This window comes from Cebus imitator, unplaced genomic scaffold (genome assembly GCF_001604975.1).
Source record: "Cebus imitator isolate Cc_AM_T3 unplaced genomic scaffold, Cebus_imitator-1.0 Scaffold159, whole genome shotgun sequence".
NCBI classification, from domain to species: domain Eukaryota; kingdom Metazoa; phylum Chordata; class Mammalia; order Primates; family Cebidae; genus Cebus; species Cebus imitator.
Window position 1 is genome coordinate 1673781 of NW_016107474.1, and position 25246 is coordinate 1699026.

The window sequence follows — 25246 nt, forward strand, 5'->3', positions numbered from 1 at the left end:
GGGAGCGAGGAAGCCTCACCTGTGAGCCATCCCTGGACAGGTCACATCCAGGCAGCAGAACAGCAAGAAGCCCTGCCTGCCGTGCCAGGCCCCGGCCTCTCCACAGGTCCCAAGAGGGGGTTTGCCCATTTTCATGGAACGTCTCCCATCCAAGCACTAACCAGCCCCAACCGTGCTTAGCTTCTGTGATCAGATGAGATCGGGTGTGTCCAGAGTGGTATGGCCCTAGACGGTTTTCATCAAATGTGGCTAAACCTCCAACCCTAATGAGTCAGGCCTGTAACCTCTGCCCACTGACTTCACGTGTAAATGCTCCCCATGCAGAAGCCTCACCAGCCAAGTGGGGGGAAGCAGGCTCCCCCAGATCTTCTGTCATTCACAGTGACATCCAGCCCGGCAGCCCTGGAGATTAAAGGAACAACTTGGGGTGGCGGGAGCTTGTCAAGAGCCAGCCTGGCTCCTCTGCTCTGCGAGAGTTTCCATTTATTCATGTCTGGGTTCCCTCCTCGAGTCTGCTGACCTCCAGAGGTCATCCTATGCAAAACAGCCGTCTGCCCAAAGCAAGTGAGACACTCAGTCTCAGCTCACCCGAGACCTGCAGGGCCAGTGTGACATGGTAAATGCCCCATCAAAGTGCACACCTCAACCATATGGCGGCTTTCTGTTGAACCTGCTCTCTGTAACCCTGATGTGACAGGCAAGCAATCCAAACCCACACCATCTTGGCCTCTGCGACTTGTAATAAGTAAATAAAGTCTGCAAATTCCACCCTACCCAGGCAATGTGTAAACTAATGCTTATCTTGACTTCTGTGAACCACTTAAGTAACAGTCGGAATGTCCGAAGCCCCTCACCCTCACCCCTGCCCAGGAAGGGGTTTACAGAATGTCCAAAGTCCACTGGCCCTCAGAATGTCCAAAGCCCCTCACCCCCACCCCGGCCCAGGAGGTAGTTACAGTCATAAAAGGTCTTGACATCCTCCTTTCGGGGCCACGGGTTGGAGAGACACAAGTCCTCCATGGTCGCTGGCAATAAATGACCCTCTGAATTGGCTTACTTTTGTCTCAGTGGTGATTCTGTGCTCGCTAGGTTCCAACACCAGCATCTGCATTTCAGCAAGATGCGCAGACAGGGCTGGGAAGCTCCTGGAGCAGGGATCCCCGCCTCTGGCCCACATTGCTTCCTGCTGCCCTGGGATTGGCCACGACCCTACCCCAAGCTCCATCTCCTCTCCATGTGCCCTCTGTGGCTTGAGACTGGGCTTCTCCCCCATCGCTGTAACAAGCCTTCCTGAAGTACCAGTCTAAACACAGGCATGCCGCCTCTCATGTGCATCTCAGGAAGCTCTTGCCATTTCCAACAGGGCTCACCGCAAAGGTCACCTCCTCCAAGAGGCTTCTGACCACCCCACGCCGTATCATACCCCCATCCCCAGAGACACCCAACACGCCCTGGCATGATCCACCATCTGAAATTGATGCCGTGCGTCTTGTCTGAATTTGCATTAGAACGAAGCTCCAGGAGGACAGGGACCCCACTGCCTCATCCATCCTGGGCTAGGCCAATGCCAGGGGTGGCACAGGTTACACCCAACACTGCCTTTCCAAACAGACACGAGGAGACTCAGGGCCCACAAACAGCTGGAACTCAGCCATTATCCACCAGCTGCCATAGGACTCAGGAGAGAAAGCCGCCAAGGAGCTTACCACAAAAGGCAGCAACTCCTTCCATCAGCCCGGGGAACGAGATCTTAGAAAATAAGATACAGCTGTGCTCACAAGTGGCTCTCCCCCAGCAAAGAGCTCTGCGTCTGTGCTTCCCCAGAAGGGAACCCCGGCTGGACACCTGGCAGGCAGAAGGGCGGAACACCTGACACCAAGCAACGCCCGGCTGTGCTCTGGGTGGGGAGCATGGGGGTGTCACACCAGTTTACGCTCAATCTGCACACAGGAGTCCAGGCTTGTTTTTTGTTTGTTTGAGATGCAGTCTCGCTCTCGCCCAGGCTGGCGTGCAATGGCACAATCTCGGCTCACTGCAACCTCCACCCCCCAGGTTCAAGCAATTCTCCTGATTCAGCCTCCTGAGTAGCTTAAATTACAGGTGCCTGCCACCATGCCCAGCTAATTTTTGCATTTTCAGTAAAGACTGTGTTTTACCATGTGGAGCAGGCTGGTCTTGAACTCCTGAGCATAGGTGATCTGCCCGCCTCGGCCTCCTAAAGTGCTGGGATTACAGGTGTGAGCCACTGTGCCTGGCCCAGCTTTAGTTTATGAGCTCAGACCAGCAGGCAAGAGCCAGCAGCTGGCCAGGCAGGGTGCTTGGAGAGGCTCTTTCCCGAATGAAATGCCCACTTCACATACGGGAGCTGCGATGCCTACAGCTCCATCCCGCGAGCTACGTATCAGACCTCACCAGTGCCCGTAGGGGATGTTCTCCCTCTGGGACTGCAGTGGGATAGAAAATAAAACCCCAAAGCTATAGCTTATGGGACACACAACTCCGCAAAAGCGATGCGAAGAACCCCACCCAGAAAAAACAAAGCCACCTGCTACCCGTCCCCTGGACGCACTTCCTAGGGACTTACCAGCTCCACCAGCAAGGCAGGGACCACACCGCCCGCTTTGGAGAAGGCCCAGGGAAAGTTGAGCAGGCCAGCTCCCAGCGCAGACTTCAAGAGGATGAAGACACCACCCATGGAGGACAGAGTGGCAGCGGTCGCGGCAGGGTCGGGCTTTTCTGGAAGACCTCTGCTTTCTGGGGTCTGTCCCTCCATGGCTCAAGGCAGCAGAGGTGGAAAGTGTCACCTCACACTTTCTTTCCTAAGTTCCAGGAATCCTCAGCGAGGGCTGGTCCAAACACAGGCACGCCAACTCAGTGTCTCTCCCCGACTCAGTGAGCCCTCCCTGAGCCTCTCTTGCCCACTTCCCTGGCCTCGGCTCCCCTTTCCAAAGGGTGCCTCAGTGCATCTGCTCATGACTTCTGGTCCCCCTCCTCATCCCATTCCCTACATGCATAAATCTCAATCCTGCTCTCCCACTGGACCCCAAGGCAACCTCACCCTGCCCCCTCCCTCTCTCTTCCCCATCGATCCTCTCTCCCCCCATTCCCATGCACCTCCTTTGCTTCCAGCCACACTTCTGCACAGACAGAGCCCCAACCCCTGTTCCTTACCACCAAATCCAGCCTTTAAGTTGTGGACAGTCCTTGGCCTTCGGGGACGGGACTCGGGCTCACTCCAGGTGGCTCAGCTGGATTTCTTGGGGCCGGAGGGGTGGGAAAAGGAAAATTCTAGCTTGGCCAGGGGCAAGTGTGTCATGAATTAAACGATTCCTAGCGGGTATGCTTCAGGGTCAGGCCCCCCCCACATCTAGGAGGACAGCCACAAGTGGTCAGGGCCTTGGGTCCCAAGAATTTGCAGCTTTTGAGACTTCTGACCTGAGCAAGGGAAGCTTAAGACTCCTACCTACTCCCAGCCCCTGCAGGCCCAGCCCAGGGGTGGGGCTTTCTCAGCTGCTCTGGAGAGCTACAGCAAGCTGTGGTGGGGGAGCAGGCACCTGATCTCAGCGCTTCCGCCCTCAGAAGCCTCCCTGAGGCCCCCCGCCCAGGGAGGAGTCGTGAAAAGCAGAAACCAGCCCCTTCATCTGCAGAACAGGCTCCACAGCCCGCAGGTGCTTCCCCTCGCCCCCTCCCCCACCCGGGGTGGTTTTCTTCACCTCCACCTCCCAACTACAGCAGGTGCACCTCAAGTTAATCCCATGCACATGAGTCACCTGTGGGGCTTGGTGAACGCTCGGGGGAGTGGCAGCTGCACTTGCTTGCGTAGTGAGAGTCTCCGACACGCGGTCAGCTAGCGGGGCCGAATATCGGAGATGGCCCCATTCTGGAAAATGCAGGCACATGCAGGCAGATCTGGAAACTGACCATTTATTCCTGGAACCCAGGATCCCTCTCACATGCATTCTCAAACTCCAGTTTGCCTGAGAATCCCCGGACGGCTTGTTCAAACACAGACCACCAGGCCCCACCTGTGTTTCTGACTGAGTGGCTTTGGGGTGCGTCTGGTCACCTGGCTTTCTAACAGGTTCCCAGGTGACTCCAGCACCCCTGGTTCAGCCCCTTGTTGAGAACCGCTGCTTTAAGTTAAATGTCTTCAATGCCCAAAGCCCCGCTGCACCAAGTCAGTACTTCTTGGTCCAACACCAGACCAGCCCCCACCCCCGACTCCTGTTACTTCCTGATAAGCAGCCTTGTCCAACCTTTTCGGCTCACACCGCGGCTGCTCCAGAAATGCTCTACCAGCAGAGTCAGTGGCCAGCTTCTCAGCAGGGGCAAGGGAAAGGGAGCTGGGATTGCAGTCCTAGATATCGAGGCTGGACCGGGGCCCGGATGGCATTCACGCCACTGCCCACTAAATGTGTCACAGAACCCAGCCTACTTAAGTTCACACGGATTCCCAAGCAGGTGTCCCCACTGTCCTGCAACTCCCACCCCATACCATGCAGGATCTGGGCTCAGGCAGGTGGAGCACATGGCTCCCAGTATCACAGCTGGTAAGCGACAAAGCTGGGATTCACCCAGAGTCAGGCTCCTCTTGGAGGCTGCAATGTCCCACAGCCTCCTACCACAAGCACTCTGCCCGAATGAGTGAGTGTGTGTGTGAGTGAGTGAATGAATTCACAGAAGCCAGAAAAGACAGGAAAGGGAACATCGTTTGCTTTTTCCGCTGCTAGGCTCCTGAAGCTGCCAACACAGATTCGGTGGCTTTAAAACAACAGAAAGTTACTCTGTCATGGCCTTGGAGGCCAGAAGTCGGTCAAGGTAGAAAGGGGGCCATGCTCGCTCTGGAGGCCATGGAGGGAGGATCCTTCCTGCTACTTCCCGCTCCTGGGGGCTCAGGAGCTTCCTGGCTGGCGGCTGCATCCCTGCTGTCTGTGCCAGCACCATGTTCCCTTGGCTTTCTCCTCTGTCTTCTCTTTTCAGAGGGCCCAGCTGGGTAATCCAAGCTGATCGCATCTCAAGTTCCTTCATCACATCCACAGAGACCCTTTTTCCAAATAAGGTAACAGTCGCAGGCTACACGGCTTCTCCTCCAGAGAAAGGGATGGTCCCGTGGGGAGATCAAGACCACACAAGCCACCCCAGCCCAATGGGAGAAGGACTGGACTATGAGACCCAAGAAGGGAGACAAATCTGGAAGGGCTTCCTGGAGAAGGTGTGGTGGGCTGAGGAGATGTCTGTGCATCGGTGGTGAAGGGCTGGGGGGATGTTCTGGGAAGTGGAGACTCCTCCTGCCAGAGGCATGAGCCAGTGCTTCTGGGAAGGCCCACAGTGGACGGGGGTTCCCTAGGATAGAAACCCTGGTCAGGGCTGAGCTGGGAAAGGCTTAGACACCGTGTCCCACTTGCTGGAGGGTCACTAAACCATGTGGACATGGCACTGGACACAGCAAGGAAGGCAGGGGCTGTGGGTGGCACGGCAGGCCAGGGCTGTGCAGTAGCCCAGGCTGGGGGAGGGCGGGGCCACACTCAGTGTTCACGCAGCTCTCCCAGGCCTGCCAGAGAGGCTAAGTCATTCACGCTTCCCCCAAATCCGGCCTCTCGAGAAAGGAGATAAAGGGGCCTTCATCAGCAGCTGGGGGCTTTATACTCCTTAATCTCCACTGGGGGATTGGGGGACACTTCCCTGTCCCTGCCGGTGGGTCCCTCATTAGCAGCCCATTAACGTGCATGACTTAGAAATTGGCCACCAGGCTGTGAAATTCCAGGCAATGGGGAAAACCTCTTAATTCGGAGGGACTTTGATATCTACCCTCTGCTGGCATCACAGGGCTGTGTGACCTTTCCCGAGCTGTGGAGGGGCGCCCTGCTGGGCTCCATCTGCAGCTGCTGGGTGGGCAGCCACCCTCTGCTCAGTTGGCCCCCCCCTCCTGGGCCTGGCACTGTTTCTGGCGAAGCAGGAGCATGAGGAGGCTGCACAGAGGTGCCATGTGGATGCAGCCAGCCGTGGCCCACACTGCCCTGCACGGGATCACCCAGCATGGCCCAGCCTTTCTCCGAGATGCTGCAGGGACTCACCCCACCAAGGGAGCTCCTGAGGACCCTCCCTTCCTTCTCCAGAATCAGGTGACAGGCTTAGGAACTTTCACGACAAAGAGGCCTCTGATCATTTCCCAGACCATCCATTAGAAAATTCCAGACAACAGATGCAGGTGCGGTGGCTCACACAGAGGCGGGCGGATCCCTGAGGTCAGGAGTTTGAGACCAGCCCGGCCAACATAGCAAAGCCCTGTCTCTACCAAAAAAACAAAACTTAGCTGGGGGTGGTGGCAGGTGCCTATAATCTTAGCTACTCAGGAAGCTGAGGCAGGAGAATTGCTTGAACCTGGGAGGTGGAGGTTGCAGTGAGCCGAGATCATGCCACTGCACTCCAGCCTGAACAAAAGAGTGAAACTCCGTCTCAGGAAAAAAAAATAAAAAATAAAAAATAAATAAATAAATAAAATTCTGGAGAACAGATGAGGGCAGGCCCTCAGGGGCCAGTGGGCTGCAGCGCACGGTGTCCTCCTCACCCTGGCTCTGGAGTCTCAGACCTGTCTCACTTGAGTCAGCTGTGAAATGGGAGGACATGGGCGCCTGATCTCGGGGGCTGTCAGGAGGGGCCGGAGGAAGGTGCATGTGGCACAAGAGTGGCCCGTGGCAGCTGCAGAGATTGAAACAAGTGTGTGCCATACTCCTATCTGAATTTGTTTTCACCTGGGCCCAATTCAGAGCTTCTAGAACAGTGTTCTGAACCTTAGGGACCCAAGAACCGCCTTGGGACTTTTCACACTACCAATGCCAAACCCACCCAGAGAGCTGCACATTAAACCAGCCTAGGGCAGGACTGGGCGTCAGAAGTTTCTTTTTTTTTTTTGTTTTTTGTTTTTGAGACAGAATCTCACTCTGTTGCCCAGGCTGGAGTGCAGTGGCATGATCTCGGGTCACTGCAGCCTCTACCTCATGGGTTCAAGTGATTCTCATGCCTCAGCCTCCCAAGTAGCTGGGATCACAGATGTGCACGACCACGCCCAGCTAAATTTTGTATTTTTAGTAGAGATGTGGTTTCCCTATGTTGGCCAGGCGGGTCTTGAACTCCAGACCACTGGTGCTCTGCCCGCCTCAGCCTCCCAAAGTGCAGGGATTATGGGCAGTCATTTGTATGAAGCTCCCCCAGGAGGGTCTAGTCTACCATGCTGTCAGGGTGGAGAACCCAGTTCTGGGCAGGCAGGGTCTCCTGGTGACCCTGCTGTCTTCGAGCGAGCGTGAAGTCCCTCCTTTCTCCGAAGCTCTCAGCCCCAGCCTGGGCCTGGCCAACGAAGGCTGCTTAGTAAACAGCACAGAGCCCAGCATGTGGGAGCAGAGTTGCCCGGCCTTCTCAGATGGCGGGAGGAGCCCACAGACTTTTAAGGGCAGCAGCTCCACCTGCAGCAATTATCAGGGACCCAAAGTCCTCGCATGGGAGACAGATGCCTTAGGGACAGAGAAACCACACATGGTCAGTGAAATGATGGCCTCAAAGATGTCCTTGTTCACACTTCCAGGCCTAGTAGAAAAAGGAACTTTGGAGAGGAGATAAAGCACCTTGTGGAGAGGGGACCCTGGGCTACCCAGGTGGGTGCTACATGTATTCAGTGTCCTTCTAACATGGATGCAGGAGGGGCCAGAAGTCAGAGGAGACAGTGGTGTGGAGACAGAAGCAGAGGCTGCACAGGTGTGCCTGGAAGACAGAGGAGACCATGGCCACCAGATGCAGGGAAAGGCAGGTAAGTGGGATCTCACTCGGGGCCTCCAGAAGGAACCAATCCAGCGCACACCTTGATTGTAGTCTAGTGAGCCTGAATTTGCACTTCCAACCTCTGGAACTGCAGGAGCCACTCAATTTGTGGTAGTTTGTCCAGCTAGCAATAGGAACCACATACACCAGCACCCTGAATCCCGATCGTTGGGCAGCTCTGACAGGAGAGGCCGGTGGGCTCCCCGTCCTGTGGCAGCAGAGGCCAGGTCCTTCAGGGGACACAGCCACAGGGCACAGGCCTTCTTGTGTCTCGAAGTCCCTGCCTGGGGGCTGCTGCTTCAGCGTTGTAGTCAGGAGACCTGCTCTGGGTAAAGCAGTCAAGGGGTGAACCTTGGGAGTGAAAGGAAGCGTCCTTCAGGCTCACTCTCCTCCTGCCTCTGTGTCCAATGGAGGGAACACAGGGGGTGCAGCAGGGGGCGGTCAGCAGCCAACACAGAGCTGGGGGCAGAGGGCAGGGAGGAGAGTGTGGTGCCAAGGCTGAGCCCACAGGGTCTTCATCCATGGAGTTCTGACCCTTAGGTCCACACAGACACTGGGGATCAGAAGCACACAATAACCTCTCCCAGTTTCCCAGCCATGGCCCCCAAGGGGGCTGCCTGTTCTGCAGAATCCTCTGGGGAGGGGAGTGCGTGTGTTAGAATTGACATAAAATTCACTGAACTACATTCTGGGGCTTACCATTTTAAAGTGTGCAGTCCAGTGGCTTTAAGTACTCCCAGTGTTGCGCCAGTGTCACCACTATCTAATTCCAGAACAGTTTTGGCATCCCCAGAGGAAGATCCCTTCCCCTAGCTCCTGGCAACTATGAATCTACTTCCTGATTTTGTGAAATCTGTCTACTGTAGATACTTCTCATACAAGATGAGGCCTTGTACAGGATGTGCCCTTTTGTGTCTGGCTTCTTTCACTCAGCCTGTTTTCGGGGTTCCCTCACGTGGGACCAGGTGTGAGAACTTCGTTTCTCTTTAACGCTGTGTTCAGTGGCATGGAGAGGCCACCTTCGTCCAGCCATCATCACTGCCAGACGTGTGGGCTGGCCCCGCCTTCTGGCTACTGTGAGCAGTGCAGCCGTGAACATCACGTATAGGTTATTGTTTGAACACCTTATTTTCAGTTCTTTTGGATACAGCCTGAGGAGTGGGATTGTTGGGTAATTGTTTGGTCTGAGGAGCTTTAAAACAAATTCCTAGGCCATTCCCAAGGAACAGATGATCTAGTCAAGCTGGGGTGGGGCCAGAGATCTGGGTTTCTAGGATACCTGCCTGCAATGCCTTCTTGTTACCAGCAAATGAAACCAACATTCGGTGATTTAATATCCAATTAAGGGGGTGGTGCCAACCATTTTTTTAAAATCAAGAATTTCAGTATTTCTCTAGAAACGTCTATGTAATCTGCATATTAAAAGGGAGACAAACCTTTTGCGTATCCTTGACTCTGTATTTTGTGTCCTCTGAAACCAAAATCTCAGATGACACTCCCGTTATTTCCAGCAAGCAGCGCTCTCCGCCCGCTGCGGGAGGGAGGCAGTCTGGCGTTGAGGGCTTCAGAGCTCAAGCCAGGCCAGACCTGGGTTTCCTCCTGAGAAACAGCTCTGAGAGCCCCGGGAGGGATCATGCCTGTGAACCACTGGCCTGGGACCCAGAGGCAAGGGCTCAGCAGGTGCCAGGGCATGGCTGTGGGCCAGGCTCACCCACTGGGCATGACTTTCTCAGGAGGTTTCCCCGGAGCCATCATATGTGGGACATGTTCTGCATGGAACGGACAAGTGTGTTGTGCAAAGAAATATCTAGACAGGGGTGTCCCGAACAGGGGAGCCTAAGGAGGAGTCACCATTTGCATCTCATCTTAAAAGTTCCTGCAGTCAAGCCATTGGTGAGTTTCTAGGGACAGCCAGGGCGAAGGATGACACCAGACCCCTCTCCGGGCCCCCAGGCCTCCTGTGAACCCCAGGTGTGTGTCTGTGGTTGTGGTTGTGGTCTTTTTTGTTTTTTTGTAGAGACAGGGTCCTGCTACGTTGCCCAGGCTGGCCTCAAGTGATCCTCCTGCTTCGGCCACCCAATGTTGAGATTAACAGGCAGAGCCACTGCACCTAGCCTTTGTTTTTTAAAAAGATGTAGCTGTTCACTAGGACAATGAGGGGCATAAAGGAAATAAAGGAATCCTTTCTAAGGGGGGAGCTGGCCCAGCCCAGGACCACATGAGCAGGCCTGGGTGACAGAACGTGGCCTCAACCTCCAGGCACGTGTGTCCCTGTGAGTGGCAGACATCGGCACTGGTTGTCAGGCACATGGCTAAGCACGTGGCCTGGGTGTCACCACGTACCCAACACATAGCGTTTGCTGGCGTGCCGGCCCCTGGCTAGGGCCCACAGCAGGGGTGGCCGGGCTGAAGGGGACCCAGGCAGCTTGAGTATAGGGCCAGGGCCATGACATCCTCCCCAGGACATTCTCCAAGGCATACCCCAGAATCCCACAGCCACCACCCAGCAAGGGGGCTCCCTCCAGGGCCACTTACGTGGGACGGCAAATCTGAATGCCAGACTCGGCCACCTCAACAAGTGACACGGATCCGGTTCCTCCCCAAGACCCAATTCCCTTTCTACATGAGCTCTCCCGCCAGGTTCTCGCTCCAGGCTCACCCTCGCCTGTTCCTTCACTCACTCCATCCTCCTAGGACTCTGTCCCAAGGCCCCCCAGCATCTGGGTATCCTCCTGGTGTCCCTTTAGAGAGAGGCAGACAGACATGGGACATCACACAGATGCCAGCAGGAGAGAACATGGGTTAAGTACCCAGGTTTCAGAGCTGAGGGCAACATGAGGGCACATTCTGCCTTGGCCACTAGCTGTGTGACTGTGCAGGCGATGCGCAACCTCCGGGCTGCCATTTGATGGGTGCGATGGGCCCAGCGATGCCTCCCGTACAGCGTGTGGGGGATGAATTAGAAGCTCGTGTTATAACCAGCACAGTGTGCCTGGCACACAGCTCCTCATGACATCATTCTGGCAACTGGACAGAAAGGGTCCTCGCCTCCTGGTTTGAGGGGAAACCTTTAACAAAACCCTGCCCTTTATGGTCCCGAGCAGCAGAGGGTGAGCAGCCCACATCCACAGACCTGTGAGAGGAGAGGCTCCAGAGCCAACAGCAGGCAAGACCCAAGTGTAGATAAGAAGAGCAAGCAGCTCAGAGCCACAGCCACCTAAGGACGGGGGGCTCCTGAGCGCCAGATGCCCGCAGCCCACGGGCTGCTTGTGAGGCCTTAAGCCCTTGGGACAGGAGCAAATGCTTTGCAGGGCCTCAGCAGCACATTTGGAGTCTTGAAGCAATGCGGTCAGAGTGCCGTGAGAGCTGCAAGGTGAGCACGTGACCTGACGTGGATGAAAAGAACCGCAAGGAACAGTGGGCCTGGGTGGCTCCTCCCCACTTAGGCTGGGATGTTTTCTGCCCGTGACCTCAGCAGCACCCTGATCGGTGCCCACACGGCCTCTGCCCTCCTTCCTCGTCACACGTGCCTGTGCTGTGCGGGCCGGCGTTCGGCCAGTCAGCATACAGAAAAGATGCTGTTCAGGCCGGGATCGAAGATGAACACGCTGCTGGGATCAGCCAATGCTTTCTCAGATGTGACCCCTTATGCACAAGCAACCGAAGAAAAACCAGAAAAGATGGACTTCAAGATGAAAACCCTTTATGTTTCAAAGGATGGCATCAAGTGAAATGACAACCCGAAGAATGAGAGAAAATATCTGCAAGTTACATCACTCGTATGAGAACTCTTACAGCTCAGTAATGAAAAGACCACCCAAATCAAATATGGACAAAGGCTCTGAACAGACGTTTCTCCTAAGAAGACAGACAAATGGCCAGTAAACACATGAAAAGACACTCAACGTCATTAGTCTTCAGGGAAATGCACGTCAAAGCTGCCATGAGATCGCGCTGCGTACCCAGGAGGATGGTAGCATCTGAAAGACGGAGAATTACAAGTACTGATGAGGATGTGAAGAGTGGAACTCTCACGCAGCTGGCAAGAATGCAAGATGGTGCCGCGGCTCCGGAAAGAAAATCTGGCAGCTCCTCAGAAAGTTAAACACAAAGTGGTATGATTTCACAGCTAGGTGCACTCCCAACAGAAATAAAGAAACAGCTACGTTCACACAAACCCCGTTCACAAGTACTCAGAGCAGCGCTGTTCACAGCAGCCACGAAGTGGAAACACCTCAGATGTCCACCAGCTGCAGACGAGAGAGGTCTAGCCACACCAGGGGACACGGCTCAGCCACAGGCAGGAATGAGGTCTTGATGCCTGCTACAGCGCTGGTCAAAGAAGCCTGAAAACACGATAGAGAGTGAAAAAAGTTGGACCCAAAGAGCCCTGTACTGTGGATTCCATGTAAAGGAAATGTCCACAACAGGCCAATCCACAGACAGAAAGCAGACTGGCTGCCAGCAGCCTGGGGGCAGGAATGACTGGGGGTGACTGCTGGTGGGTGCGGGGTTTTCTCTGGGGGTGATGGAAGTGTTCCGGAGCCCGTACAACCTTGGGAAGACACCAGAAACCACTGAGCTGTACACTATAAATGGAGAATGTTCTGTGCATTATGTCTCCATTAAAAAATTTAGCAGGCTGAGTCAGAACCCATTCCAGATTGTCATCAAAGACGAATGGGACAAGTGGAAAGTCTGGACACCGTACCTTTAAGCTTCATACAGGTAATACATATTTATTGAAAATTTTCTTCACCGACAATGGTGAAATCAAGACCTCAAATTACAAAACATGATGGCAGGTGATACTTACAAAAATAAAGCGAAGGTCTATGTTTCACAGATTTATGCAAGTTTCCTTCAAATCTCAGTCTGTCCTTTCATTAAAAAGATCATGGAATCTGGGTTGTTCCTCATGACGTAATAGTAAAAAAAAACTGCATTTCATTTGACAAAAAAAATAGCTTTGCCTCCAAATAGCACAAGTCTTTAAAGTGACTTTTTCCCCAACAATAAATATAGAAAATAGCCTTTAACAAGTGTATCTGAGCTTCGTCAGGGTCGTATCACTTGGAAAGTACATCCTTCCTCTCCAGTCAGAAGACCCGTCAGCCTTTCCAGGTTCTCCCAAGTCTTTGGTGCACACAGCTGCCCAGTGGGAAGTCTTATTGGCGGCCGAGCCAGAGTGCCTCCTGACAGGACAGGACCCACGGCCACAGGATTCTTCTCGATGTCCCGGAAGCCTCTGCCCATCACAGGAAGGCAGGCCCAGGTAGAACTGACTCTAACAAACCTGCAGCTGGAAACTGGACCCCTTTTACACCAGCAGCCGCCACAGCTCGGCTCACCCCCCAGTGCTGTCCGTGGAGGCTTTCTGGCCCTCATGGTCAGCCAGGCTGCCGGTCACACTGAAGGGGTCTTCGGCGGGTGAACCTGCTGCATGAGCTGTGGGCGCTTCACCCGGGGCTTCCTCCGCTTCGGCCTGCTCTTTGCCTTGTTGATTTGTACCACAAAGAATGCAAGGACCACCATGGCTCCCAGAAAGGCGAAGACAGGAATGGTCTGGCCCACCTCCTGGTTGTAGCGGCCAGGCATGATCCCTGCAAGAAGACAGCCAGTGAACAGGCAGGAAACCACAGAGCTACCATCACAGCCTTTTTCTATGACAGCTAGATTCATCAGAAACCAAATGCAAGCTAATTTCATTAGCTGGGCTTGCAGGACACACACCATTTTTAAGCCTTAGCTAAAGTAACCCAGGCCATTAATAAAGAGTAGATGAGAGGAAAGAGCAGCCACGTTCCCAGTCTGCTGAGAAGCCACTTCCTGTGGGGAAGGAGGTCTCGGAGAGGTCTCTGCTGCGCCTCCTCCCTGGGCTCCCTGCAGACAGATGATCAGGCCCAGCTATGCTTCTGTTACAACCTACCGAACGGAGGCCCAGAGGCGCTCTGTGTTTCCCTAAAAAGACGAGAAGATGGCCACGTCTCAATCCAGGAAAGAAGGAGGGGTCTGAGATTCCGGCTGAGTTGGAGGAAGAGGAAGGAGGCATGATGGAAGAAGAGCCTCGGGCAGTGCCCACCTTGGAGAAAGCCCTCCATGGAGGGGACGTGTGGCTGAAAACCAGGAGAGGCTATGAGAGAACCCTTGGTTTAGAACGTCAATACGATTGACTGGGCAGTGCCAAGGGCTCCGGAATGTACCCTCAGCGCACCCGTGACATGCGCGCAAGGCCCTCAGGACCCTGGCACCACCATGCAGTGTCCAGGGCTGGACTGCATGGACAGGGGTGCCCCTTTCCCTATCCCCGGTTTCTGGCCAATTCCTGGAACCCAGAGAAATCACCTTGGTAGCTGCAAACTCTTCGGAAGAGTGCAGGGGACTCTAGAGCAAAAGAACTGCCCGGGCTCTGTGAGAAAGGCCTGGTACCAACTGCCCTGGGTAGTGAAGAACCACCTGCCCCAGGCAGTCTATGTAGCCAGTGAGGATCCCTGGAGAGACAGACAGGATCAGGCCACCTAAGGGGCACACCCCAGCTCAGTCAAGTCCCTCCCAGGATGGGCAGGGCAGAGAACTTGAGGGGCCTTCTGGGCTGAGGGCTGGGGGCCAGGGTGGCAGTTCCCACTGCCTGGGACCCAAACCAGCAGACAGGCGTACTGTGAGGGACATAATAGGTGGCTGGCAGAACTTTCATAAAGAGCCTGCAGGTTATTCTGAACATCTTTAAGTAGATCACCTGGCCATCATCAAAGAAATTCAAATGTGAACACATAGGTAGCATTTTCTAAGGGAAACAATGTCTAATCTCTCAGGCCTGCCCTTGGTCATGCTGGTTTGTGCCACAAAAGCAGCCAAGAGCCAAGGCCACCATGGCTCCCAGGAGGACAGAGACTGAAGAGTCTGGCCCGCCTCCTGGGGGGAGGGAGGGAGACTGCCTTGAACACACTATAGGAGACTGAGCACAATAACCAAGCACCCGAGAACTCACCTCCAGGAATGTCCCAGGCGCCACTCTCTCCAGGGGACAAGGGCCTCACTTGAGGGCGATTCGATCGAAAGTTGGGTAACACCACTTTGTCCAGGTCAATGGAGAGTAACTTCTGATGTTTCCAAAGGTTACTTCAGGAAAACAGATGAAAACCAAATAAAAATAAGCCATTGCACTAGTCTAGGAAGTTCAACTAATACCCAAGAAAGAGAAAGTGATCCACAGGGAGATGTAAAACGCTGTTGGCACCCACATCCACTTTCATGCCACTGAGCAGCAACTACGGTGGCCATTTCCAGGTCCCAAGAGAAAAATATCAAAGTCAAATTCCTGTTCGTGAGATTCTAGCATGACCAGGATGAGCCTGATTTTGCATAAAGCTGGAAACATGACTAAGCAACTCAGGAGGACACTCCAGTTGAGGCCCTGGAAGGAGCCTGTGGCCGGGAGGAGCTGCAGCCTGCTGAGTGGACATGGGCCTGGGGCCAGAGCGTGCCATCGAGGTCGCCTCCCTGAGGCCTGGAGCAGTCGGAGTCAATGGTGACTCCACAACCACTGCACATAAGGGAGTGGGCAAAGTGGGGCGGGGAAGCAGACTGCACCTTTGTCTTTGAAGAAACCGCCATCTAGAGGGAGAATACGAAACATACAAGAAACCAATAGCGGGGAGAGTCTGAGCAACATAACACGGGGTCCCCATCTGTCTCGCCTGCAGGTGGGGGGACGATCAAATGAACATACATGCTTTCTGCACTGTGTGGTATCATCATTAACTTTGGGATCTGAAAAACTCATTCAGGCCAATACAACTTAGACCCAAAGAACACAGAGGGGGTGACACACTGGCAACAGTGGCACAGAGCTTGGAAGGACACCAGGGCTAGAGGGAGAACACGATGGAAAAGCACTACTCTGGCTTAGGTGAGAGGAAAGAATACCTCTCACCGAAGTTAGTTTGCAAATTACAAATTCTCTATTTTTCTGTCATTTATTCGTTTGGAAACTGTTGGCCTGTCTCTTTCACTCTGGGCAAGTGAAAGCAAAGATGTCCAATCCTATCAGCATTTAGGCTGAAAGTCAACGCCAAGATGGCGGGCAAGGGCTGGCCCGAGCAGAGGTTTCCTAGGCAGGAAAGAGAGAGACTCCAGTCGACACTCCCAGCTCGGCAACTGCCCGAATGCCAGTGAGCACTCATTATAACCTGTCCGATGCTACGGGATTTAACGTTACACTTTAGCTTTCATCAGTCTGAAAATTAAACTGACAGTGTTAAGTTATGGAATCAGTGACATTTAGGCTTTATGACTTTGTAGTGAATATATATGGGCTGTATTTCCATCCTAACAACGACATCCTGTTCTATAATCTAATGCTTTGCTGATGGCACTTTCTAGTGAAGCAGTCATGGTAACAGTACACACAGCTTTACAGCATACTGATGGAAGGACTGAGAGGCCACTGGAGCAGGGGTTCCTCTCAGGGAGGACGCTGGCACTTCCACAGCTGCCCCAAGTATGGACACCTGATGCCCAACGAAGAAACCCAAAGCGCCTTTCCACTTCCCAGATGGAACCCTGCCCTCAGCACGGGGCTGACAGGCATCTGGAGCTGTCTCCTGGTATCAAATCTCTTTTAGAGATTCAGAATATGTGTCAATCTAGCTCTGAGGACTGATAATAATTTTCAAGAAGATGTGAAAAGCAAGATAAATGTAAAACCCAGCAGCAGACTGAGAAGAAGAAATTACTGAGTGATTGTGAAAATCAAATTCCAGGAGCTGTCCATTATCAGCTTCCTGGATGGGCCAGTTCAGTATGCGATGGATTATTTGATGGGAACAGGTAGATAGCAAAGGATGGAAAGGATATTGTTATCTGCTTCTCCATGTCCTAAACAACATAGAATAATTGGGTTTCTGGAACTTCAGCTAACACTGTTCACTGAGTATGAATTGCTGACCATGGCTGGAATATAAAGTCTGGTTTGAATGCTAGGCTAATAGAAGGTTATAAATAAAAAGGATGCAAAAATGGAAACTTATCAGACATTTTAAAATGATGAGATGTGAACTGCAATGGAAAAGTACCCAGTAATTAAAGGTTCAGGAAGAAAGCTGCTGCTGAGACAACAATGTGCTGATTCCACCATTTTCCTGTGTTCTATTAAGCATATTGTAAATGAAGACATATGGTCACTGCGTGGTGTGTTTAGCACTTTCGGTTTACGATGATCAGTAAAGGCAGAAGGCGGCCTCGCCACCTTCCCGCGGGGATTCTCCTCTTTACCTTACAGGATGGAGGGGGGCCTCTGTCCCTGGCCCCATGCCATCACTGGAGGAAAAGAAGGCAGGCAGGGAGCCGTCTACAGGGCAGCCTTCTGCCTGAGGGGGCTGGGGAGAGGGGCTGGGTGCCGGACGGTTGGGGGGCTCAGAGGGCAAGACTCCCACTTGATGGGGTGGGAGGTGTGCCTGCCCAGCCAGGGCCACAGCTCTGACAGCTGTCCCTGGCTTCACCCCTTACTCAGGGGTGAAGTTTCCCCTTTCTTCTTGCATTGTCCTGCTCAGGCCAGCGATGTCACAGAGAAAGAGAGAGGGCAGAGCCTGGAGAAAACAGGGACCAGCCACGCCGAGCTGGCTCACCCTGGCTGCAGAGGGAAACAGCAGGGTCAACTCAAACACTGGCTACGGAAGGGAACGAAGCAAATGAAGAAGCTGAGGTAGACAGACCCGAGAAGGAGTCCGGACAGCGACAGCAGCAGAAGTCACAGCCTGTCATCAGAGGCAGGCACATTCGCCCATAGTCACAGTACGTACAGGACGTAATGACACAGAAGCACGCTCTTCTTGGATGGGCGGAAACCACAGCTCCCAGGGATGACAGAAGAAGGGAACTATTGGTATCTTATCATTAATGTCTCAAACAGGGAACGCACTGCAGCCGGCAGCTCTCAGCTCCCCGACCACAGGACCCAGAGCTCCAGCTCAAATGTAATCACTGTTGGATCATAGCTTTTTAAAAAGGAATTAACCAAATGTAACCAAATGCTAATTATCTAAAGCACTTTTTATGCAGTATATCACCAAAGAGCCTATTTCCAAAGGCCAATATGGGGGTTCACTAAATAACTATAGCAAATGACAAGCTTGAAGATCTGGCAATTCTGTAATGATGTCAGTAAAATTCCATTCTCTCCTATAAAAAAGGCAGTGAGTCGTAAGCCCTGTGGAACGAGTGGAAGGCCACAGGCAGACACTAACCTGGGCGCCGTCTCATTTAAAGGCTGTGGCTTGGCCCAAGACAAGTGTGGACAGGCTGGCAGAGGCCGAGGTTTTGGGTCTCCCAAATGGGCCTCCAGGACCTTGGAGTAGCGATGAAGATGGTTTCCTGTGGTTAGCAGCAACATCAACAAAAAAGAAAGTCATCTCTATTATTAAAATGCAAAGGAAAAAAATAGGGCTTTACGATGAGTTTGTCTGCTTTCTCACAACACAGCAGAGAGCCCATGTGCTTGATTTAGCTGTCCTCCATGCACTGCAGGAGCCACACCTGACTGGTTCCTCCCAATGTGTGTTTCCTTCCACTGCTGAAGGGGGTGAGAAAATCTTAACTGTTCTCTTGAAGATGGACAGATGTATGCACATCACTGGCTGGTCAACCTTTGCTGACCACCAACTATACACGCAAGGCCACACTTGCGGAATCTAAGTAAGCTACAGATCGGTTTCGTGGAAAAAAATACTTCTCTTCTAAAATACTTAATTCTTTGACCAAAAAAACCACTCTGCATTTTCAAAATTCCTTCTATTTCTTAGATGTGCATCATTGAACACTGCAGCTACCAACCACATGCAGCTACTGAGCAAATGAAATAAGGTATCGTGTGTTTACATTCTAATATTCTTCATGTATTGGGCTCCAGTATATTATTAATTTCATCTGTTTCTTTTTACATTTTAAACGCAGCTCCTGGAAAATGTTCCATGACGCCAGTGGCTCACATGAACCTTCTATGGACAGCACTGCAAGGGCTAGCACGCCAGGGACTCACAGGCACTTACACCCACCCCGATAAGTGCCAAGCAGCTGGAGGCTCCACCATCATGTACCGCCCGGGAGATCTCAGGCAGTTACTTAATTTCTCTCAGCTCTCATTTCTTCATCTGGAAACCGGAAATAATATCTATTTTCACAGGATTACTGAGAAGGGAAAGTCAGGCCATCCATGGAAGCATCCCAGACTACTGCCCGGGACCTGGCGAGTACTCAAAAACACTGGTGATTCCTCCTGAGGACCTGTAGGAGCCAGTGTCCTTGCCTGTGAGAGCAGGACAGTAAACATACTCTCGAGGGGACGTGAGGGTAAGGGGTGTGACTGGAAAGCAGCTGCACACTGGGCCCTCAATAATGTCCCTCCGAGGACGTTAAGGATAGCCTCTCGGCAAGTGAGAGCTGCTGCGTGCTGGTCGACCCGCAGCCATGATGCAAACCGCTCAGCGGTGCACACCAACTGGCCGCACTTGCTGGCAGGCACAGCCACTGGCTGAGGTAGCATCATGTTCAGCTGGATCCAATTCCCTGCCCAAAGCATCCTGCCCATCCACTCACCTTCCATCCTCTCTGGAGTGACTGAGCCTGCTCCACTGGGAGGACGCTGGCGGTTCCCAGAATGACTGAGGCTAGGAGGTGTCACCCCATACGACGTGTACTGGAGGAGGGCATCGAGAAGCCAAAAGCAGTCTGCGAAGTCAATAAACCTGTTTAGGAATTCCTTTTTTTTTTTTCCCAGACAGAGTCACGCTCTTCTCACCCAGTGAAGTGGTGCAATCACAGCTCAATGCAGATTTAAGCTCCTGGGCTCGAGCAATCCTCCTGCCTCAGCCTCCCGAGTAGCTGAAACTACAGGCACATGACACCATGCCTGGCTAATTTTTTATTTTTTGCAGAAATGGGTCTCTCTGGTCTCAAACTCCTGGGATCAAGTGATCTTCCTGCCTCAACCTCCCAAAGTGCTGGGATTACAGATGTGAGCCACCACACGTGGCCCATGATTTACCTTTTAAAAAGAAATCTCTACAGGAAATTATTTTAAAGTTAGTCCCCAAAAGAGGGGAAAATGGGAGTTCAGAAGTCACAAATTTAGGTCAAAGTAAATCCAACATGTTCCAGAGTCCCCTGTTCTCGTAAGACAGACATTCTCCATGGCCCAGCCCAGCCAGATCAGCACACATAGGCACAAGCTGAGCAGGGCTCCACTCCCAGTGCCCCAGGGTCCAGGGGGTCAGCACCACTGCCCACCAGGCTGCACCAACTGCCCAAGAGCCACACTCAGCTCCTCATGGACAGGGACAGAATGGAGCTTATCTGCAGAGAGTGAGACCACGTGACACCCACGAGAAAAGAAGGGCCTGAGAGCAGGGGCTCAATGGCAAGAGGGAGAGGAGAATGGGGGCCGTGGCTCCTGCAGCGTCCCAGAGGCTCTCCCAGAGAGAAGGAACTGACACCCCAGGGGGTGGAGTCAAGGCCAACACCCATAGAGCGTCTATTCACCTGAGCTGGGCGTGGAGTCAGCAGGGTGCCAACCACTGGAAGACTGACAGCAGAGAAAGGGCAATTTGTTTTCGGGGACACCTCGGGGTCTAGGCACTGGGCTAGCAACAGCTCCCGTTCACAAAGGATCCTTTCTGAAACCGAAGGCGCCACCCTGTATTTAAACCTGGAGTTCCTCTGCCCATCTTGTTTCTCCTGCATCTGCCCTTCAAGTCCCATTAACATCAAGCTGGACTAGACAAGATCCCTGCAAGAAAAGCGCCATTAACTACTTTCCTCTCATTAAAGGACACTTCTGGTCAAGTGCTTAACGCCCCTGAAAGATTCAAAACGCTGCCATTTTAAATTTAAGGACTAGACCATCCTCTCAGGCATTTAAAATTTAATAAAGCCTCTTACCAGGAGATCTCAGGTCCTAAAATCTCTGTGGAAATAAAACATTAATCTCCTGTAACTGTGACTTTAACCCTCACTTCTGATTTTTATTTTATTTTTTTTTAAGACAGAGTCTTGCTCTGTTGCCCAGGCTGGAGTGCAATGGCACAATCTCGGCTCACTGCAACCTCCGCCTCCCAGGTTCAAGGAACTCTCCTGCCTCAGCCTCCTGAGTAGCTGGGATTACAGGCATGTGCCACAATGCCCGGCTAATTTTTGTGTTTTTAGTAGAGATGGGGTTTCACTCTGTTGGCCAGGCTGGTCTCGATCTCCACGGGCCTCAGCCTCCCAAACTGCTGGGATTACAGGTGTGAGCCACTGTGCCCGGACCACTTTTGATTTTTAAAAAGATCCATCATAGTCTAGGGATTTACATAAATGCCAGGAAGGCAGTCAACTTCAGCCTGAAACGGAGGGGAGCAAACACACCTCTCGGGGCCTTGTTCTTGTAACTCACCACCTGCCCTCTGCCCGAGTACCCCAGCGGTCGCGGTGCGTTAGAACACTGGTTTCAGTTCTGGTGTTACCTTACCAGGTAAAAGTGTGAAGCGCTTTACCATTCCTTTTCCTCTTTAAAAAAATGAGAATAGTCTATGCCCAACCTTAAGCCCCAAAATCTGAAGGATGCATCAAGACTGAAAAAGAGGCGGAGGGAAGAGGACTGGTGTTCCTGTTTGCCTCCCTTTCACACCTCAATATAATAAACACTCCTCCTCACTGATAAAGGCTCAGAAAAGCCCGAACTCCAGGTCTGGGAGGACAGCCAAGAGCCAGCCTTCCAGGAAAAGAGTGGGTCAGACTGAAGAAGGGCGCCCCCATGTGGCAGTGCCCACAAAGTACAGGCAGCACGGGGCTGGGGGAAGTCTGGGACTGGCAGGCCCCAAGGAAGTCAGGGAAGGGGCTCTCCACCAGAATGCAGGGGTTCCAACCTCCACTGGCCTCAGAAAGGTGAAGATGGAGAAGCAGCATCATGACCCATAAAAGTAGCTTTGTTTTGCTTATTAAATGTGTGCGGACTCAGACACCTATCAAACTATTCTAAGCAATCAAAGTGACTGCAACTTCTCCAGCTGAGCCTGGCTCAAGTGAAAAGATGTTAGCTGACCTGCCAGCATCTCACAGACACCTTTCCAGAGACAAAGGTAAGAAAAGATCTATGTGCCGAAGTCACTAAGGCCATTTGCGTTTTTCCTACCCTTCTGCCGGTGACTGTCATCCAAGCAGTTGGAGTCCCCATACAGTACAATCCGGCCTCCACCCTCAGCTGGAATCTGATAAAGTCCCAAAATAGGGACGTTTTCAACAACTGCTGTTTCCTGCTTTAAAACCTCCAATCCTGAAACAACACAACAAAAACAACAGCATGAGAGTTTCTGTTGAGCAATGAGTTATTTCCTGCTTACCACTTGACATTTAATCCACGTGACACATAAACCAAACTGTCGAAATCCAATCTTCAATTAAAACACTGCAAATGTTTAGAATAGAAAAGCCTTAAGAATAAGGCTTCTAGAATGGAAATGTCTTAAGTACCATTAATTTGTTTTAGCAAAATTCACTTTGCATGTATTTCCATATCCACTTTCATTTCCCCTTGCCATGGCAGTACGTGATATTTACCATTATAAAGGTGCTACCTCTCTCTATCTCAAAAAAAAAAAAAAAAAAAAAAAAAACAACCGTGAAGTTTGTCCCCTCTTATCCTGAAAAGCCTATGTTTTCAGACACCTACACAAAGGGCAACCAGCAGCTCTTGTTGAACATGCAGGTTTCTCTATGAATACAGTCATATATACTAATACCCAGGTTTTATGCTTTATTATGAAAAGCTAGGACAAATGTAACTAATTTTTAAAAGTACGTTCACATATTTTCAATTTAGGTTTAAGACCAGTTACATTAGTTTCACAGACATATGTTCCAACAGCACAGACTCCTATCTTTGCCCAGATGACATAATTTAAAATGTGTAATTAATCAAGATGTCAAAAATGAATAAATGCCATAGGCAGCCTCATCAGTGGCACCACCAGATAATCTAAGAGTGTCTGCCCCAGTGAAATGCATTCTTCAGCCCCAGAACACAATGTACGTCTTCATCACAATCTGGTATTGTCTGTGTTGCTAACATCTGAAATGTCTGTAGCTACAAAAACGTGACATTCCCTGCTCTCTGTACAGTAATCCCACTAGGAGCTGAGTAGAAAAAAAAATACGCTTTTCTTTGGAGGAAGGAAGCAGTCAGACAGGAGAAACCGGAACACACTCACCGCCATTTGCCTTGCGGTATTTGATAGGAGTTTTATTTCTGCCATTGGGGTCTTTTCTGATCAGGCATAATCCAAATTTCTATTTTCAAATTCTTATTTTGTACCCAAAAGATTATTCAACTTAAAGCCTTTATGGGAATAAAATGGCCCTTAAAAAGGATTTCATTTTTACTCTGTAGTGGAACACGGAAATAAAGCATGCATCCTTCAATCTACTTTTGCATCTCCCCACCCCCCAACCAAAACCAAGGATTTCCCAGAAGGCACAAGCCAATGAGACCACCGCTTTGACCCCTTGTTTATAGCTGGGACCTGAAGTGATACTGTCTACGAGGAGTGCTTTGAGAAAGAATCACTAACCCATGGCCAACCATGCCTGTGACTGTGAAGGCAATCATTATGTGCCTAAAGTTTCAATAGAACCCTGTGAAACACAGATCCAGTTACTCATCAACCCTGTTTTGATAAAAGGAAAAAAGCCCTTCCAGATAATATAAAAATAAATTCTATATTGCAGCTGCAAGTAGGTAAGTTGATAAATCCTATCTTTTCATCATCTCCAAGTAATATAACTATTCTTAACATCCACAGAGAGAAAATGGCAACCTTTACAATGGAGGGGGGCCTCATTCTGAAACACACAGTATCAACTTGCATGAAAAAAATGGATCTTGTGCATTTTCATAAGCCTATTGTTTGGGGCACTTAACAGTCTTAAAGCTCTCAGCAACCCTGTGTAAGAGCAGACGCAGGTGGTTCAGAATGACAGCTCTTGGTGAGAGGTCACAGGAAGGCTGTGCTGTGATTTCTGCTCACCTGCCCATACCTTCCTTCACCTGGCTTTTGGGAAGGTGGAGGCAGCTCACTCCCACTGCTCTCCAGCTCACCAGGTGGCCATGGTACACTAAGCACATGGTGGTATCACGAATACCAGTTCTAGGAGGGCTGACACGGTGCCTTCCTGAGTGATGCCTGTATACAGCTGAAGCAAAACTGCACGCAGACACCACTCTTCAGAGAGCTCTGAGAGGCTGCTGTATAATGAATGTTTCTTATCTTTAAATGGTTCAGAACTCCAAAACATGGTCAAAATTTTTCTAAAACCTTAATAATCTGGCAATCATAGAAGCAAAACAATTTAGAGGGTAACAAAAAATTAATCAAGTAACCTTGAAGGCAGTTTTTTAAAAAAATATAAAATAAATAATTTTGCCCCTCTCCTGAAGGAATTCAATTTCTTTTGCAGCAGTTGCTGCACACAAAACCACACACACACACACACACACACACACACACACACACGCATACACACACACGTATTCAAATGATCAGCAAGAGGCTGTCTTACCTTAGTATCCCTCAGAGCCTCTACCGAGAAGTCCTGCCTATGGTGGGTACCATTCAAATAATATTGCAACAAATTTTAAAAGAAACCAAAACGTCTAATGCACATGGGATTTCTTATTGGGGTGATAAAACTGTTCTGGAAGTAGACAGTGGTGATGGTTGCACAATTTTGTAAATATACTAAAAACCACTGAATTGTACACTTTAAAAGGGCAAATATTATGGCATGCAAATTACATGCAATAAAGCTTTTATTAAAGAGATACAGAGAGAGAGAGAGGAGGGGAAAAGGGAGAGAGAGAGAGAAAGAAAGAAAGAAAGAAGCAAAAGTCCCACTAATGGCATCCTTTACCTTGGTCCTTGAAAGTTTGTGTTATCACGATGCCATCTTCTGGAAACTTCGCGATGCTGCACCCTGACGCATAATACACTAGAAAAGAACGTTCAAAGTCACAGGAACGCAGGAACACTGGACGCTTTAACAAGTCACAGCTACTCGTTTGCTCAAAATAAATTCTTCAGACACTATGCATTTTTTAAAAATGGTCTTTAATCTTGAGGGAGGGGCTGCTATTGCCTTGTCACACATGAAGTACAAGTAATCCCTCAAAATTCAAGTAAAAAACACTGCTAACCTCAGGTTTCTGTAGAGATTTGGCAATTCACATAAAAAGTGCTATTAACATTAGATTTCTGAATAGATGTTATAATTCAGAGCAGTCATGGCTCAAAACAAGCTGCCCAGACCTGCAGAATGAGAAGTAATAATGCTCAAGATGTTCTTCTCAAAACCAGCTACCAAAAACTTACCTGCGCCAACTTCCTACACGAGAAACACAGTTACTTCT

The 25246-nt window shown here is 51.1% G+C and overlaps 2 protein-coding genes across 3 annotated transcripts in view; both read right to left on the minus strand.

Moving 5' to 3' along the window:
* The window catches only part of SLC38A8 (solute carrier family 38 member 8), a 27530-nt gene extending 24005 nt beyond the window's left edge, over positions 1–3525 (minus strand). Inside the window, exons 1-2 of the mRNA XM_017543596.2 lie at positions 3115–3525; positions 2585–2819 (exon numbers count right to left, since the gene is read on the minus strand). Of these exons, the coding sequence (XP_017399085.2) occupies positions 2585–2773 (189 nt within the window). The 5' untranslated portion in view covers positions 2774–2819; positions 3115–3525. The remainder of the gene's footprint in view (positions 1–2584; positions 2820–3114) is intronic.
* A 9006-nt stretch (positions 3526–12531) lies between these two features.
* The window catches only part of MBTPS1 (membrane bound transcription factor peptidase, site 1), a 61592-nt gene continuing 48877 nt past the window's right edge, over positions 12532–25246 (minus strand). The window contains exons 18-23 of one of the 2 annotated variants that reach the window (XM_017543597.2): positions 24751–24828; positions 21977–22117; positions 19405–19536; positions 18057–18183; positions 14801–14931; positions 12532–13415 (exon numbers count right to left, since the gene is read on the minus strand). In XM_017543597.2, coding sequence (XP_017399086.1) covers positions 13219–13415; positions 14801–14931; positions 18057–18183; positions 19405–19536; positions 21977–22117; positions 24751–24828 — 806 coding nt within the window. In that variant the 3' untranslated portion in view covers positions 12532–13218. The remainder of the gene's footprint in view (positions 13416–14800; positions 14932–18056; positions 18184–19404; positions 19537–21976; positions 22118–24750; positions 24829–25246) is intronic. The other variant, XM_017543600.1, reaches the window with a different exon arrangement.